We start from the raw sequence: 18,449 nt of genomic DNA on the forward strand, positions 1-18,449 counted from the left end.
TGAGCAAACATGCTCTATTAAGACTAGCTATATAACATAAGCTTTACAAACTATCTTGCTTAGTCACCAAGAACCAAATCATGCTTGCTTTACTTAAAGGATTTTTCCCCATCTACTTTAATCATTCTGCTTGCGTGAGAGGCCCTTCAGATGAGCTTCTGTTTTTGCATTTTCCCTGGGCTATGCCATTAGCTGAGATTTGTTTGTTAAGTAGAAGATTAATGTTAGACAATTTTAACACGTAATCTGGTCTGAGATACTTATTTGCTGGAGTTGTTTAGCCAATGGTAGATCAGGGAGAAGAGCAAATCGTTTATTGTTCTATTAGGGAAAAAAAAAAGTTTCTGAATGTGAATTGAAAACAGTTTTCTGTATTCACTTCCATTTGTTCTGATATATTTACTGATGACTATCTTTGTTCCACTCGGAATCATGGAATTCATAGAGTCGGTGCTGTGTCAGTAACGTGCAGTCAGTTTGGTTTGAACTTAGCTGTGCGCCGAGTAGTAGCATAAGGTTTGGGCCCAGAAGCGTGCGCTGTTGTGGCTTGTGTCAAATCATCTTATTTGTGCACAAAAATAAAACACACAAATTATTTTCTAAAAACTTTCAAACTATTCTTAGTTTCGCTGTGCTAACCAACATTATTTTTCTTGTTGTTTGGCGTACAAACAGAGTTACATGCTCAGTGAGTAGCTAGAGGCAGGGTTTTTTCTATTTTCGTTGCTGTTTTATCATCGGGGACAGTGGAGAGTCATGGTCACTGTCTTTTCAGTCTTCTCAACCTCTCCTCTGCTGGGGAGAAGCAAGTAAGCAAACTGGTATCAGGATTTCTTTTTAAGGGAGGGACCTTAGTTGAAAAGAAGAGGGTTTATTTACACTGGGACTGATATTGGCCCTTTTCTGTGTCTTCATTATTTTAAACAAACCCTGAGCTGGGAGGAACAGAGTGTGTGCCTCTCGTCCCAGCACATGGCTTATAGGACAGAAACGCATGAAGTTCACAACGCCGAGACAGACAGTACCTCAAAGACAGTGGGATTTTTCTGAAAAGGGAGGGGTGAGCTGAGAAAGTAAATAAAACTGGAGGGGAGGATTGGGCTACTCGCACAAAAAAACTTTCCATTTTGTCAGATCTATGGGTGCAAGTAAACAAACCCAAAATCCTTAGGCAAGTTGGAAGACACCTTGTGACCTTTCACTTCCACAAGCCTCTGCATAGTCTTCTGCACAGTTTTGACTTATGAAGTGAGAAAGAGTAGAAAGCTGAGATCAGATTTTATTAACTTATTAATTACTTGTTAAACTTTGGATCAGTTAAGTAATAGTGCTGTTGTGAAGACAGAGGGGTCTCATGGCCGGAGGGGAGGCTGCTAAACTAGGTTGAGAGGTCTCTACTGATCAATCTTTGTTGTCCTTTTGTCTTTTTCACTGATGCCTTTGACCCTTCCTTGTGCTAGTTTCCTCTTCTTAAATCAAGGATAATTTGAATTTATATTCTTGCAATGCCATTACCTCTTTCTGTGATGTTTTTCAGTGGAAGGCTTTGCGGCAAGTGGCAAGTATCAACATGAAAAGTATATACGTGGTGGTGTTACACACGTCTGGAATATTGTTGCCATTTCTGTCATTATAGGTACTAGATACGATAGGGAGTGTTTGTTGTCAGCATCATAAGCATAGTTAGCATCTAATATTTTACCTGTAATCATATGTCCTACAAAAGTATGGCATGGACATTCCCAGTGCGTCTGCAATTGTGATGTTTTATGCCTCGGTAGCTCTGTTGGAATGGGAGAGCTCACGGGCAGAGAAGTCATTAACTTTATTTGATACTATTTGTGCTTTACATTAGAATGAAGGGTATTTGTTTGGAATTTCTTGCCAGCTGGATGTGCTAGAAGTGTGGACAGCTGTAATGTGGTGGTGCAAGCATAAAAAACTGATAAATTTTTTTGTTTGTTATAGCAACTGCGTGAGCTGATCGCTGAGCACAAGCCTCATATAGATAAGATGAACAAAACTGCACCTCAGTTGCTGGAGCTGAGCCCCGGAGAAGGTTTTTTTATCCAAGAGAAATACGTGGCAGCTGACACCCTTTACAGTAAAATTAAGGAAGATGTCAAAAAGCGGGCACTGGCACTGGATGAAGCCATTTCTCAGTGTACCCAGGTATCAATTTAAGTTTAAAGTATAATTGGATTCGTTCAAACGGAAAGATACACAGACATTGTCATCTCACATATCAAGACTAAACTTCTGTTTTATCTGGATTTTTCAACCTAATGGCCTGTGAATGGTCACATCACTGCTTATGGCATGGATTTTTCTATTTCTTGAGGGATTATAATTTTATATATTGGTCGGTAGTGTGACTGCTGCAGCTGAAGAATTTTAATGCTGCGTAATTTTTTAGTAAAAAAAAACATTTGGTCTAAAAATTTGGGATTTTATTTTCACTTTATTCTGTTTTCTCTTGCTGGTCTGTTACTAGCTGATGCTTCATTAGTGTATGGACATCAGTGTTGATCAGTTAACTTGAGTACAGTTATATCTAGAACTCGGCAGCTTTATCTACAGTCCATTACCAATAGAACTAGAGGGTAGAATGACAGTGGTAATAGCATTTGCTCTTCATTGGAGACCCGCAAGAACATAATGTCGCATATGCTTGAACTGTTATGTAAAAGTATTGCAAGCAAAGTTAGACCTCACAAAATGTTATCATAAGCATAAAATTCAGATCAAGTCCGTAAAAGCTGTGTGTCCTAGGTTCATCAGCCTATGCAATGAACCTCGATAGAGGTATCACATTCTGGAGACTTTAAAATATTGCATTAATTGTCATTGAACCCAAACTGAAATTCTTTTACTTAACCCCAAATTCAGATAAGAACTCTGTGTACATGAATTTATACAAAAACCTGAAGAAAAATACTTTGTTCTATACTTCTATACTGCTGTTTTTATAGGAAATTCCTCTTTTCCTGTGTTAGGTGGAAATTAAGTGCTATATTCTGCTCAGGTCTAAAATACTAAATAAAGAAATACACCTTGAAGTTCTCATGAAGTCTATATTCTAAATTTTTGTCATAGGTAATGGTACTAAATGTCATATTCTTAGCCCCTGCAGTCTGAGTTTCAAGAACCTGAGGGAAAAAAGTGACATTATCTTGCTTTTGAACTGGTTATAGACATTATATTTTCAGTCATTCTAAACACCTTCCTTATTCACACCTCTGAAACATGCCTGTTTGTTTAGATTCAGTGTTTTTCTTTATCATAAATGCTTGGTCCTCCCACTGTTTCAAGCTGCACATTTGAAAATCAAGATATTTACTTAGTATTCGACTCCCTGCTTTGTATGTGATAGACATTAACACCTACTGGCTAAGTACAGAAAGCGAGAATAAAAGTGCATTCTTTGGTAACAGCTATAATATAATCAGATGCTGACAAAATAATTATATATGCAATACTTTAAGGTTCATTTTATGTCCATAAATGTATATGCAGATGGCAAAGCAGAACATTCTAATGCCCAGAATGTAATTTTACATAATCTTTTTTTATTAAGATACATAAATATATATTAACAGAGCCCTGTACTATGATGCTATGTCAAAGTTTGTCTAGACAGTCCTGGAAGACTAATTATTTAACTCTTCAGATTTTAAATTACATTAACTTACATGGCGTATCAAAGGCAGGACGTAACCTATTGAGCCTGAATGAGAGGCTGTAATGACTTGCATTTTCTTCCTTTTAAGTTCTAAACCACCTGGTCTCATTCATTGAAGTATGAATACAGGGACGCCTACTGAATGCACTGACAACTTAAAAATGTAATATACATGTCCTAAAATTAGACTTGAGTATTGCCAATTTTAAATTGTTTTAATCACTTTTGTAAGGTTTTGTTGCCATAATCATTTTTTCAGTAGTCTTTAATGTGGGAAGGCTACTTAGCTTTCATAACACATCTTGCTGGCTTGTAGGATATTCACGCTTCTAACATAAACACTGAGTCCATAACATTAGTCACAGAGTCTGATTTGTAGTGGGTTGTATGGTGGGAAAAGGTAATTGCATTTGTATTGCCTATATTCCTTTGAATAGAAAGGATGTAGCTATTTGTTCACATAAGGTAATCTTGTTTTGCTGTGCTCTTTCCAGCACCTTTCCCAAGTGTAGTCAGGAGTTCTTTTTGTAGATCTTGGAGGATCATTAAATGCACCCACAGTTTATTAGTTTTGGTAATTTGAAAGGGGCATGGTGGTGAGATATTTTTAGGAATCTTTATGGATCCAAAAGCATATAGTAAAGGCTAACTTTGGACCTGTACCAAAGGAAGAACCACATTAACATAGCTGTAATTGAGTTTCTGGGCACCTGCCTGCGCTCAGTCAGGTGTTAGTGAACATAATACACGCTGTTGTCTGCTTTTAGTTGCAGAAAGTAACATACCTTTACTGCACTAACATGCACCACCTGGACACTAACAAATGTCTTTTCGAGTGACCTTATATATCAAAGCTGAATCGGTGGTTATATGCTAGTATGTTGGTCCTGATATGGAAATGTATGTATTTAATGTTACAGTAAATGTCTTTCTAAAATGATGAAATCTGAAAGCCATGGCTCTCCAAAATGAGGTACAAACTACTGTACAAATTACACAGGACTAGATGGAAGTAGAGACTACCACATGTACAGTGTCTTCAGATGGAGTGTCTCAGGACTGAACCCAGACTTGATAGTAAAATTCTGAGGACTGAGAGGAAATACCATTTTGCAAGGTCATTTTTGTAATATAGATATTGAAAGAGAGGAAGAACCATGAGGAGGGTATTGCAAGTTGCACATATATATGTTGGGTAGAGATGTTAAAATATGCTAATTTTAAAGTACGTTTTTCTGATAGAGTTTCAGATGCCATTTTTCACTGGCTTTTTTCTAATTTCTCTGCCACTTCTTTCTGTCCTTTACCACCCTCACAGTTTCATGACAAGATCGATCCAACTCTTGAGAGTCTGAAACGCATAGTTGAACGTCTGAGGCAGCCACCTTCGATCTCCGCGGAGGTTGAGAAGATTAAAGAACAAATCAGTGAAAATAAGAATGTGTCAGTGGATCTGGAAAAACTTCAGCCGGTGTATGAGACGCTTAAACAGAGAGGGGAGGAAATGATTGCTCGCTCAGAAGGAGCTGATAAGGATATATCTGCTAAAGGTAGTAGACTGAGGAAAGTTTCATGTAGTGGAAGTGCAGCAAGCTGCAGCATATAAAAATCTTCATTTTTGATGACCGTTAATCTGGGGATTGTGCTCTCCTGGAGAAGCTGCTCAAGATTTATGAAAGCAAAGCATTCGTTTAAAATAATTCATCGTGGATATGACCTTTGTTTTATTTTCAAAGACCATGTTGGTTGTTTCCACTTAACATTATAAGGAGTCCTGTAAAGAAACAATTTTAGAATCTGAATTTTAAAATGTGCACATATGTTTCTTCCGTAGAACTGTAGAGAGATTTATTGCCAAGAATTGTTTGCCAAGGTAGTAATCTGGTTCCTTTGTTGTTTAGTTGTTCAAGATAAACTAGACCAAATGGTCCTCGTTTGGGAAGACATCCAGACCTTGACGGAGGAAAGGGAGGCCAAACTGTTGGATGTAATGGAACTAGCTGAAAAGTTTTGGTGTGATCATATGGCTCTTGTAACTACTATTAAAGATACTCAGGACTTCATTCGAGAACTGGAGGGACCTGGAGTTGACCCATCTGTAGTCAAGCAACAGCAAGAAGCTGCTGAGGTCAGTAGAAAGTATTTTGTTGACTTGAAGTATTTTATTCACAGTATGCAGAGAATAGACAGAATTACTATGAAATACCCTAGGAGAATTTTTATTTTAGAGATTGAGGGATAATTGTATAGACATTTACTATAATGATATCTCAAGAGTTTACGGTAAATAGCACATATCAGTGCTTAGTTGCAATGAGCATGCAACATGTACCTGTCATTATATTTACATATCTGTTTATAAACATGTATGTAATAAGCACGTCACTGAGACTTTTAGAAGTTGCACATACTTTGGATTCCCTGAGTAATACGTACCATCTAAATGAAAGGTGTACAGATGCATTATGCTCTATGTGTTATACTCTAAGCCTGTAATTACTTATGCTGATAAAAGATTTGAAGGTTGAATGATAACCTCTGAAAAAGAAAACACTCTGATTAAAGAAATCTAATTTAATACTTCCTGTTTTTTTTTCCATCTCATACTAAATGACATCATAAGCCATTATTATAATTTAGACTGATGTCAGTTGATTTCACTCTGATGCTGCAAACAGATGCTTATAGTTTAAGCATCCAATTGTAAGTCCCAGTGACTTCAAAGAAAACAAAGGTGGAATCCTGCTCTGTTCTGTCTTAAAAGCAAGCTGTACATAGATTATTAAATTTAGTATTAGCAGTGTTGGATTTTTTTCTCTTTGTAGGCTGCTAAAGAAGAAATTGATGGGCTACAAGAAGAACTAGAAACAGTTGTGAGCCTTGGCTCTGAACTCAGAGCTGCTTGTGGAGAGCCTGACAAACCTATTGTCAACAAGAGTATAGATGAGGTATGGGAAAAGCAGATGCTTAAGTCTGTTATGTTAGATGCTTGATCAGCTGAAATTGGTATATCCCCCCCTGCCCACAACAAATTTTGAAACTAAAATTTTGTGGCAAAAGTGAGACACGCCTGAAGCCTTTGTGGTACAGTAAGGTTTGCCTTTCAAGTAAATGAATCTTGACTCAGATTAGATTACAATGTACAGACAATTTTATTTTATTGAGTTAAGGATTAAAATTTTTGTAAAAGATAAAGTATTTTTTGCAAAATTACTCAATGATTAGTACAATAGATGACTGCTTTTTTCAAAAGCAATGCTAGAATAAATTTCAGACATGTCTGGTTTGTGCCAAGTGAGACGTCTTAACTGAGACAATCCTGTTTGAATGACTACAGAGTACATGTTCAGCAATGTGTATTTCTTTTAAACTACCTTTTATTTTAATGATGCAACTCCAAATGATTTAATAATAATATTTGCTGTATTAAATATAATCCTTATGTTAATAAAAATATTCAGTAATCAGTATTAAAGTTTACAGCTTTTGTAATCCAGAACCTCTAGTGTATTCTGAAGGAAACTAACTATGCAGCGATAGGGAGAACAAGAGTGTTAATACGGAATGAATATGAACTACTCATGCTTACTTTATTGGTGTTACTGATCAGTGATTAATTAGTGAATGCACATTATACAGCAGTAAAATTGCACTTACTTGCAGCTGAATTCTGCCTGGGATGTCTTAAACAAAACATGGAAAGAACGGGTGGATAAGCTTGTTGAAGCTATGCAGGCAGCTGTTCAGTATCAAGATGGACTGCAGGTAAGAATGTGTGCTATACCTAACCCAGTCTGGAGTCAACAGGATTTAATGTGGTTGTAGTAAAAAATGTCCTGTGATTGGGTGGGTGGCAAGTAATGTATCACTCTGATTATAGTGACTATTTTCTGGAGTAGGCAGATACTTTTTCCTCTTGTTTGGTTTTGGATTTGGGGTATTTTTGCATGAAAGAATAAATCTGTTGGGTTGGTTCTTTCATGTAGTTGTTCATCTGTTGCACTGTATTTAGATTCAAATTTAATGTCCTCTTGTTTATTGATAAGAGCAGAGGTTTTTTGAAAGCATGCGTTAATGGTAATCCTGCACATATGTTCTTGTGATAGTCATTACTTCCTATGATGGGTGAGTCGAAGTTGTGACACATTTACATAATCTGAAAGAAACAGAATGCAGGTCCATATGCTCACTTGCTGCTATTTTCTTTGAGTGGAGGACAGTCAAAGAATTTCAATTCTATTCCATTTTTTTTATAAGTCAAATATTTGACTATTTTAAGCAAAAAATATTACTAACATAAAGTTGCTGGACCATTATACTATTCTTAGTATAATTTATCCAATCACAATACATTAGAAGATGATTCACTTTGTAAATCTGTAGGTAAATTTTCCAGCTGGTTTTTTAAGATATCTTTTCTCTCTGTGTGCTGGGTTTTGGGGGTTTTTTTGCATATTCTTTGCGTATTTTGGCTGTGTGGCATGCCTTGTGTCTTTTGTCAGTGGATGGCTAGAAGATTGAAACATTTGAAAAGATTCCAAACATGGTCAGATTTTGCAAAGCTGTTTTTTTGCCCAGCGGAATGATTGTCTTTCATGGCTCATTAAAATTAGAGTTTCACATGACACTGAGGGCAGTTGCTTGAGTGTTCAGTGCAGATCAAGCAGCAGAACACTCCTTACCAATAACGCAACATGCCTGTTTCCCAGTGCACCCTCACTATGTATTTTTCTCCAAGTTTTCGTATGTTCATACTGCACAGAGGCTGACTTGTAGGGTTACATTAAGAACACTGCCATTAGGGTAAATGCTTTGTATTTCCTGTGGCTGTAAGTTGTACATCCTGCAAACTTGGTACTTTCTGAAAGAACCGTTTTTAAATGCCTTTTTATGCTCATTTCAATAGACAATATGAAAAGTATTGTGGGCAGATTGTTAGCTGCAGCTGCCTCGTCCTGTTGAGCATGTCGGGGATCGTTCTTCTTTTCTCAGGGAGCTGTGTAGCAGTGGGCAGCTCCAACACGCCATTCTAAGCCATTCTCCATAATGAATCACAGACAGCAGGCAGGAGGAAAAGGGCTAGCAGAGGTGGTTTTTTCCCCTATGTAATTACACAGATTGATATAGCTGTTCTTAATCTGTAAGTAGAGTATTCTTGAGGTTGCTCTGCGTTATGTCAGGAGCAAAAGAAGTACCCACAAAGCCTCAGAACTGGGGAGACACCACTTTTTTTTTTAAAGTTATAAGTGCATTATCCTACGGAGATCCAGTTAAGCTCAGTGACAGCCCTTCACTACCTAGTATGTACTGAATGGGTCATGTTTCATGTTCCTTACACAGATAACATTATCCTTCAAAAGAAGTTTGTTTGTAATCATCATTTAAAGTTTGTTACTGTTCAGCTACCGCCTTCCATTTTCACTCTGGAGGACTGCAGAACAGAGTTTGTCTTGTACTTACCTTTCACGATACTCATAAAAATTGCTGATTTTACTCAAGGAGTAGAGTGCTGCTCAGCATGAATAGTACTGGCAGAATATTACTGCTAATGGAAGCTCACTCTTGCAACATGTACATTCTTGTAACTATTACATGAAATACTTTAGTTCATATTTGATCCCTTGTATTGCAAGGAAACTTAGGTTTCGCTGAAGAAAGCTGTTTTCTTTCAAAGAGCACAGCAATATTGTTCTCTGGGGTAAAAAAAAATAATCTGATATTTTACTTAATACATCTTTCAAACATGACACTATTTTTCTGCTCACATTTGAGTTTTGTACTGTGGTTTTCAGGCAATATTTGACTGGGTAGACATTGCTGGCAGCAAGTTAGCATCTATGTCCCCTGTTGGAACAGATCTGGAGACGGTGAAGCAGCAAACTGAGGAACTTAAGGTATGAACTAGCAATTTATTTCATTTATATTTTCATCTGTCTTTGTTTTTCTGTGTAGTTTAGTGTTTTTCTTTGTTGTTTAGTATTTTTCTGTATTTTTCAAGAGTCATAAGAAATTTTAAATTTCTAGTAAAAGAGAATCTGTATGAACATATTAAAGCACATTTCACTACAAACTTTTCATTTTAAAATGTATTTCATTTTAAAATCTATTCCATATTTTGGCAAGACTACATTTTATTTTGTGACTATGTTCTGATAGCCCAGAATTACTTGTAATAGCATTCCTTCTCTTTCAAAGGCTAAAAGGTTATTATGTACAAAGTTCTTTTGCTATGACCTGATGCTTGCTGGTTTCCACCATGAACAGCTTCCTTGAGGCTCTGGGAGGATGCCTCCGAAGCTTCACTTCCGCCATTATGATCTTTATCTAAATGCTCACACAGATCACAACGTTCCCAATACATCAGTAAGCTGAAAATCAAAATTTCAGGCTGATTTAGAAACCTGTCTATATACTGATCATACTGCTGATGTTGGTAGGCTGTTAAGCTATATATAAAAAACAGAGAGGTATAAGGATCAGGGAATGTCCTCAGTTTTGTTGTTCACTTGTATGTCTTTTTGGCTGTGGGCAGGTTAATCTCTCTATTTTATGATGTAACTTCAAATGAACCATAATGTTACGTAGTTCAGAAGAACACACGTGCAGTTGTGTTCAGACTGATGCCCGAGTTGCGTGTACAAGAGGATGTTCCACTAGAGCAAAATTCCTTTTCAGCTCTTTTGAAGAATAATTCTATTTGAAGCTTAAAGTATTACATTATCACAACCACAAGAGGTGGAAGTTACTGAAGATATGTTCTGCCTTTTTTACAGACTAGGAGATCACTGGAGAATACTTCCCTATTGGGCATCTTTATCATCCTCTGGTCACAGTTAGCAATGTCTGCTAGAATAGTAAGGCATTGTTGCATATTTTCAGTTAGCTGGGACTTTCTGGATTATCAGTGTCTTACAAGCATTTTGACCCTGGAAAAAAACCCGCAAATTAATGAAAGTTAACAGTAATGCATTAGTATTGTAAATATTGCTGAACTATACTATATGCAAGAAGGTCATTACTTGTGATATGTTAATTTGTATTCTTTTTCTATTTACCATAGCAATTTAAGACAGAAGCTTATCAGCAGCAGATAGAAATGGAAAGACTGAACCATCAGGCAGAACTGCTGCTGAAGAAGGTAACAGCGGAGAGTGACAAGCACACTGTTCAAGACCCACTCTCAGAGCTCAAACTAATGTGGGACAGCCTAGAAGAAAAAATAGTAAACAGACAGGTAAATGAACTTGAAGGTGGGGGCTTTATTCATGACATATTTTTGAGAGAAGCTTTTTATTATGTGTGATGTTTATGTCAGTTTACACATTTATTCCTTTTAGTTTGAAAATTACAGAACTATACATAATAGAGTTTAAATTTTAGAATTTATAGATTAATTTTTATGGTTTTTAAACTCTTAGCAGTATTTTTTGTCAGTTCCTCTGTCAACAGTATTTTATTTTGGTTATTTGATGACATCTTCAGTAGCACTTGAAAACATGTTTATATGTGCAAAATAATATTAGCTGCGGAACTGAGCACTTGAAAGAAAACCCAAACCATAGAACAACTTAATATTAAACTGTTTCAGTGCTTTTTCCTTAAATTATCAAAGTGAAATAGAGATTTAAAGATCAGTGCTTTGAAGTGCATTTTTTTCTGAACTGAATCATTTCACAACAATGAAAAGGTTTTAAAAAGATCATGCACCAAACTGCATTTATATTGAAATTATATTTTAAGTGTCTGTCATATCTCTGATGAGAGAACCTTCAAATTTAACTCTGCTCCAGTTGCACGGGGTCGTGGAAGATCAGGAATTCAAGCCTGGAATGTAAGACTTTGCAAGGAAATTGCTGACTCAGCTCCAACTGTAAAGGGGTTGCTTGTATTGGATAACTGTTTCTCCCTGGTTTTTATGCTGTCATATACATGGACTCCACTCTGGATTATGGTGACTAATGGTAATATAAGCCAATTCAATAGCATTGTGAAACCATTGTATTGTTAATTTTATTTTCACTATAGCACAAGCTGGAAGGTGCCTTGTTAGCCTTGGGGCAGTTCCAGCATGCCCTGGGTGAGTTACTGACGTGGCTGACGCATACAGAAGACTTGCTGAACGAACAGAAACCTGTGGGTGGAGACCCCAAGGCTATTGAAATTGAACTTGCCAAACATCATGTATGTAATTGTAATGAATATTAACTGAAATGTTCTTTTGATGTTTATCTTGGTGATAAGTCTTGTAGTAAAACTTGGCACTTGAGAATCCTCTATAGAGATTTTGAAGATGCAGAATATAGCTGAAATGCAGGCTTGGAATAACTGGTATCATCCTTTTTACTCCTCCATATTCCTTCCTTCCTTGCGTATGTCCTGCAAGTGGCTTAGGTTTTAGCCAAAATATTGTAACTCACCCTAGTTTCCACCTTTATTCACCTTCATTTGACCCAGGGAATTCAAGAGTTATTGAACCTGCTGCTCTCCCTGAAGCAATAAATTCCTTGGTTAGTTGTGTTTAGGCCAGGTATCACAAAACCCACGACTGTTACGCATCTTTTGTTCTTGTTTCTGCCATCTCAGAAAACAGCGATTTGTTGTTCTGAATTCTGCAAAATTGTATCTCAGTTGGGTCCAGCTAACACAGAGAACACTTCTCTGAAAATCTCAGCAAACTTTAGGGGTATCCATGCCCCCATCTTTTTCTCTCTGTACCATACAATGTAGGGTTAATTTTTTATTTTTTGTTTTAGTACTTTTACTGATTATTGTGACTTCGGAGCCCGTCAAAGAATGCTTCCATTGGGCCTTTATTTGGAAAAGTATCTCCAGGAACAAGAGATCTTCCTTACCTCTTTGTGTGACTTTGTGCTGTCCATGATGATGTGTTTTTTCTAGGCCTGAAGATTTCAATCTAACCTCATAAATGCGCTCCTTTCTTTAAATCTGCCATTTAATTTTTGGCCTGCGTATGATGTGAAGAGTATTCAGAGTCCGTTTTGGATTTAGAGAGAAATGATTGAAATTGACAGTACACAGATAATTAAAGAATTTTTATTGTCTGTGTTAATGCAGCTATGCAGCTTCTGAAGCCTTTTGTGTGGTCAGTTGGACCTTGAGTAGAGTGCAGTCTCTACATGCCCTATGTGACTACTGATATAAACAGGTCCTCTAAAAAAAAAAAAAACCACAAAAAAAACCCCACAACCCAAAACCAAACCAAACCAAAAAAAACCGAACCAACCCCTACAAACTCAGCTTGTGCACCATGAACCTTTTATATTCTTACCGAATGGAAGTGTTCTACTACTGAAGAAGCATCCAGACACCATTTATGACTTCACCTGCCCTCAGTGCTGAAGAAATTCAGCAAATACGAGAATGAATCTACTTCCTGTTCGTAAACTAGAGTTTATAGGTTAGAAAGTTCACACAGTAGCGCATCCTGTGGTAGCCTGGAAAAACATCGATCTCTTGAATAACTTTGGAAAAAATAGACCTTGTTCTTAGCGAGCCTCGGCAGGAAGGAAGGAGTAAGATACATCTGCTTCTGTGAACATCCCTTTTTTTTTTCCTACCTGCTAGGAAAACAGAATAGCAAATATCTTCCACTGTTTAGCTTAGAGGGATTAAAGCACATGATGCACGTTTTGTATTCCAAGGGCTACTTGTGAATTGCTGTTTCATCAGGTGCTCTGTGTAGTTTATTTTAAAGTTCCTTTGTATTTAGCTTTACATTTTTTTCTATATGCTAGCATTTTGAAGGAGGTGAGTTTGAACCAGACCCCATGGAAGACAACAGTTATAAACTTGAATTTCTTAGATGGGCTTTGCCATTCCCTTCCCAACCATTTTGCATGTTCTCCTTTTCTGTTCTTTATTTCAGGTATTTTAAAGCTTTTGGTTTTTATATCTTTGTGAAAACAGCATCCGTTTCCCAAATGTACTTTTTTGCCTTTTATGGTTTTACTGTGGTTGGTGACAACAGGAGTTCAACCAAATGGAGGAGGTCTTGTGGTGTTAGTATTGCAGTCATTCCACAGCTTTTAGCACGGCTGAAGTGTTCTGGTAGCCTGACATAATGTGAACTGAGCTGTAGACCTGAAATGCGTTAAGAGACATCACAGCAGTCAGGTTGTTCTATGGCACAAGCAGGCACATAGTATTTTTGTTCCTCTCTCTCTCTCCTCTCAGGCTGCTGCTCCACAAGCAGTTTGCACTACTGTATATAACGCTGTTTTCACACCGTGCCCTCAAAACCAAAGAAAAATCGTAGTACAGGGAAGTATGTAGTAAATGAAGGGAAGTGAAGAAGTAATTCTTTGCTAGCGGTACTAGAAACGTTTCATAATTTCAGAAATGTATGTATTCAGAAGGAATGTATTATTTTTTCCAAGACAGAAAAATAAAATGTAGCATTTTGGCAGAATGGTCTGTTACTGCTTTTGATTGAAGAGACTTTAGTTACTAGCTTTAATTGCTATTACCTGTGCTGATGTTAAACTATTGCATTGTCACTGGATTAGAACTATCTCAGTCACTGTGATTGCCTTCATTCGATAACTTATTAACATGGCCAGTCATACATGCTGTGTTACAATTGTAGGTGCTACAAAATGATGTTTTAGCTCATCAGTCTACAGTGGAAGCAGTTAAGAAAGCAGGAAATGACCTGATTGAATCAAGTGCTGTTGAAGAAGCAAGTAATTTACGGAGCAAGCTGGAACTCCTGAATCAGCGCTGGCAAAACGTGTTGGAAAAAACAGAACAAAGGAAACAGCAGCTGGACAGTGCCTTGATCCAGGTGAATAGGAAATAAATAAGGAGAAAACTCAGAAAAAGTGTCTTTTTACATGAATTACATAGATACATGTATTAGAAGTTGGCATAAATCAAAACCATAAAGCAGACACTCCTGAATTTGGAGAAAGTTTGAATCCAGCTGTATCTTCCACAGCTGGCCACTGTCTTTTGTAGTGCTGAATCAAGACTTTGGCTCTTGGCCTACATATTTTTAAAGGGTGAAACTTCTGTATAGGTGTATTATTCAGGGAAAACATTGATCTCACAGTTGCTCATTTAGCCTGCTTTCAAGATTTCCATGGGTTTTGTTTTTATCATTTAGATTGGATTGAGCTAGTTTGAATTTTGAGTTGGTTTGTTTTTTTCTTTTCTTTTTCCTTTCATATCCTTTGATTATTGCAAATATCTGATTAAATCTCTTGCCAGTGTACTTCTGCATCTGAGCAGGTATTAGAACGGAGAACATTTTAAGTAGGCTCTAAAATAATATGGTATAATTTAGGCCCAAGGTTTCCATGGTGAAGTTGAAGATATGCAGCAATGGCTGACGGACACTGAACGTCAGCTGTTGGCATCAAAACCTGTTGGAGGCTTACCAGAAACAGCAAGAGAGCAGCTTAATACCCATATGGTAAGTATCAGTATTAGAATGCTTTACAAATTGTATTTCAGGACTAACTATCTTTCAAGAGTGTTTATGGTAAATACAGAGCGTGTTCTCTATATCACAACGTCTGTCCAGTATCTTAAAAAATTTTAATAGCCTTCAAAACAACACTGGTGTTTTCAGTGTAGGAAAAGTAGTCCCTTGGGAGATGCCCAAAGCTGAACCATTAATAGTGTTGAGACAGAATTAAAAGAACTTTTGCATCCTTATTCTCGGAAGGAAAAATAGAAGGTGTTTGCAGATGTTTCAGTGATTCCTGTTCTTCTTTTCCCTTCTCTCCCTATAACTGCATTTTTGCTTTTTCTAAGATACGAAGATGAATCTAATAGTGATCCACATTCACTGGACCTTAAATTAAGAGACTCGATCCTTTATTCTTTATCTAACCAAACCTGACATTAAAGTCATCGTTACCACAGAAGTAATAAGGACTGCTGGCTCATATAGAGACTCTGCTTTAATTAGAAATGGCAAGCTGATCAGGATGCCTGAATTACTCCCTTCTCTTCCTTTCTCTTTAAGAAACATCCTATGGATTTCTCTGGCCTTTTAGAATCATAGAGCTTTAAAAAAGCACTTAAACTTGGTGTCTTACCTCAAAGGAAGGTGGTTCATAGTCCTCCAGTTATGTAAAATCATGCTGTGCTGTTAGGCCAGGATATAATCCCAAACTCAGTGACCTGAACTCCTGACCTCCTGGCTCAGATGTAGCAGTGATATTTACTGAACTGTCCTTGAACTCGAATATGCCTAACACAGTTTCCATTAGAATGCTGTATTGCTACAGCTTTAAAAATCAGATTTTATTTTGGAATGATGCTAAAGGTCATTGCCCCACAAGTGAGGGGCATGTTTGTTTTCTTCTTTTTTTTCCTCCAAAATTTACCAGTAACTATTTTTGAGAAGGAAAATAATTTACAGTTTTAAAATCAGTTATGATGGGAAACTAGGACAAAACACAGAAATAACCTTGCGGTTTTTGTCACGCACGCTCACCTCCCCCCCCCCTCCCCCAATTCCTTCACTTTTTAAGGAAAAAAAAACCTTTTTTGAGGGTGAGGCATAATCATGATTCAGTGAATTCGGCCACTTGTCATGTTAAGTACTGTTTATCATAAATTGCGAACTCAGACTTGCCCCTAAGTGATGCAAACCATGTCAATTTGTGGCGTGAAACTGAAGAAGAAAGTTTTGCCCTGTATTTTGGATCGTTTCTTATTGGAAGTAATGCTATGAATCATCTTCTTGAGTATAAGGTCTGTTTCTACAGATACGAATAAAAGAGCCCTCAACCATAAGAAGTTCACAAATGGAGTTGAGATTTCCAGCTAAGGCAACTCCAGGAAGACAAAGGATAATGAAGAGACATTTCAGGACATCATCAGGAAAGGGTCTTAAAAAGACCCCTCTTTGGCTGTCCCAGAACCACTCAGAACATCCCTCTCCTTTTCTAAAAGCAATCATTTTTCTCAGTTCCTCCTTTAAAATAACTTCAGTTGTTCCTGCCCTCTTAAGAGTGTGACTGTACTGCAGAATTAACCACTGCAGTGAGCCCCTGTCTTAGACTGAGCCCAGCCCCAGTGTTTGGGGCCACTCCTGCCTTGCCATGTCTCTCACCTGTGCTCTGCTCCCTGTGTTCACTTCTGAGGGGTTCTTGTGCTGCAGTAAAATAAGATGCTCTGGGAGGTTACGGGAACCAGAAGTATTGTAGGGCGGTTGGGAGCGTAGGGGAAAGCAGGCTGGGTGACATCACTTTTCATAGTCCTCAGAAAGAAAACGAAGTTTTCTGTCCTGTTAAAATCTTAGTTCATGGTTGAACCTGCTGTCCTCTGTGATCAGGTACAGCCCTGTGTACAGTATCTCTCAACCCAGAGAAAATACTGGGTTTGGGCTCTTGTCCTGGGTATCAGAGGAGAAAGTTCTTTTCCTCCTATTGGCAAGCCATCTTCTGGAAGATGTTCCTTATTTGGGAGTCTGCAGCAACTTCGTGGATGGTTAAAAAAGAATAGTTACTAGAATAGTTAGCAGGTAAAACAGTTGTTACTGTTACTCTTCCAGCTTACTTTGTAGTGTAAAATGTCTTCACGGCTCTTGCCTAGTGAGTGAAGGAAGTTACAGACAAAACAACAGAGGCGATGTACAATAAAGCAGCCCTCCCAAGTTGTCCCACCCACCCACTTTTGAATGAGTATTGGATAGGTCTGGGGTTTCAGCGCACTGTGTAATGGTGGTGCTTTTTGTGTTTCAGCTACAGATGGACTTTAAATCAACCAAGTTGTAGCAAACCTTGTGCCATAAGGGCATGGTACTTTCTTTGCCAAGCTTTGGGTCTTGGAGAAAACATCTGACAGACAATACAAGCTCTAATTTCCAGAAGAACTGGGCCCTTTCTTTGCTCATTTGGCTTTTTATGAATTATATATGTTTCCTTTATTAGTCTTAATCATACCCGCTAAATGTTGAGGGAGGAATAAGTATTATACTAGCATTTGTAAAGAGTATTGGATTTCTACCTGACTTATTTTTTTGTGCTTTCTTTTTTTAGGAACTTTGTGCTGCCTTTGAAGCCAAAGAAGAGACATACAAGCGTCTAATGCAGAAAGGCCAGCAGATGCTTGCAAGATGCCCGGAGTCTGCTGAAACAAACGTTGAGCAGGACATAAATAACTTAAAAGAAAAGTGGGAATCAGTACAAACAAAGCTCAGTGAAAGAAAAGTATGTGTTTTTACATAAAAATAGAAGTGTAAATCATGTATCTAAAGATGTTAATGTTCATTGGTTTTATGCATGCATACTTTCTTGATCTTTTGGATTTAAAATCGGTTGTAGAGACAGTTATGCAGAATTCATTGGTGTGTTTAGAAAGTCCTGGGAAAAAATGGGATTCAGTAAGTTGATTATGCATAACTGGGGGGGGGGGGGGGGGATGGGTGAGAATGGCATAAGTCTGTTCCATAGCAATAAGTTAACTGATACTGATAATGCTCGTTTGGTAGGACAGGAGCTTTTCTGGTTTTTATTACAGTAATAGCAGGTACGAGAGAGTGAATAAAATTATTTGATCTTTGAAGTTTATCTCCTTCTCAGTACAGAATTTATGCATTAATTTGCTTAGCTTTTATCCATTTTTTCCCTTAAAATTCCCAAATGCTTGGCCTTCTGCCTCTTACTTCAAGTGACTACCTTCTGTTCTAACATAGATCAATAGCATTTCACTGATATGCAACATACGTTTTCTTAACTAATTTCGTTTTCCTTTCATTCCTTCACGAAGTTTGTGCATTTGTTCTACCTCA

At 37.5% G+C, this 18,449-nt stretch overlaps 1 protein-coding gene across 19 annotated transcripts in view; it reads left to right on the top strand.

Annotated features, from left to right (window-relative positions):
• Nucleotides 1–18,449, top strand: part of DST (dystonin) — a 310,440-nt gene that overhangs the window by 258,847 nt on the left and 33,144 nt on the right. For all 19 annotated transcript variants that reach the window (XM_075414626.1, XM_075414627.1, XM_075414628.1 and 16 more), the window contains 11 exons: nt 1,969–2,172; nt 5,001–5,232; nt 5,584–5,810; nt 6,508–6,630; nt 7,346–7,447; nt 9,475–9,576; nt 10,743–10,916; nt 11,708–11,863; nt 14,289–14,486; nt 14,988–15,116; nt 17,698–17,868. In XM_075414626.1, the coding sequence (XP_075270741.1) occupies nt 1,969–2,172; nt 5,001–5,232; nt 5,584–5,810; nt 6,508–6,630; nt 7,346–7,447; nt 9,475–9,576; nt 10,743–10,916; nt 11,708–11,863; nt 14,289–14,486; nt 14,988–15,116; nt 17,698–17,868 (1,818 nt within the window). The remainder of the gene's footprint in view (nt 1–1,968; nt 2,173–5,000; nt 5,233–5,583; nt 5,811–6,507; nt 6,631–7,345; nt 7,448–9,474; nt 9,577–10,742; nt 10,917–11,707; nt 11,864–14,288; nt 14,487–14,987; nt 15,117–17,697; nt 17,869–18,449) is intronic.

The sequence above is a fragment of the Opisthocomus hoazin genome, chromosome 2, assembly GCF_030867145.1.
Source record: "Opisthocomus hoazin isolate bOpiHoa1 chromosome 2, bOpiHoa1.hap1, whole genome shotgun sequence".
Lineage (NCBI taxonomy): Eukaryota > Metazoa > Chordata > Aves > Opisthocomiformes > Opisthocomidae > Opisthocomus > Opisthocomus hoazin.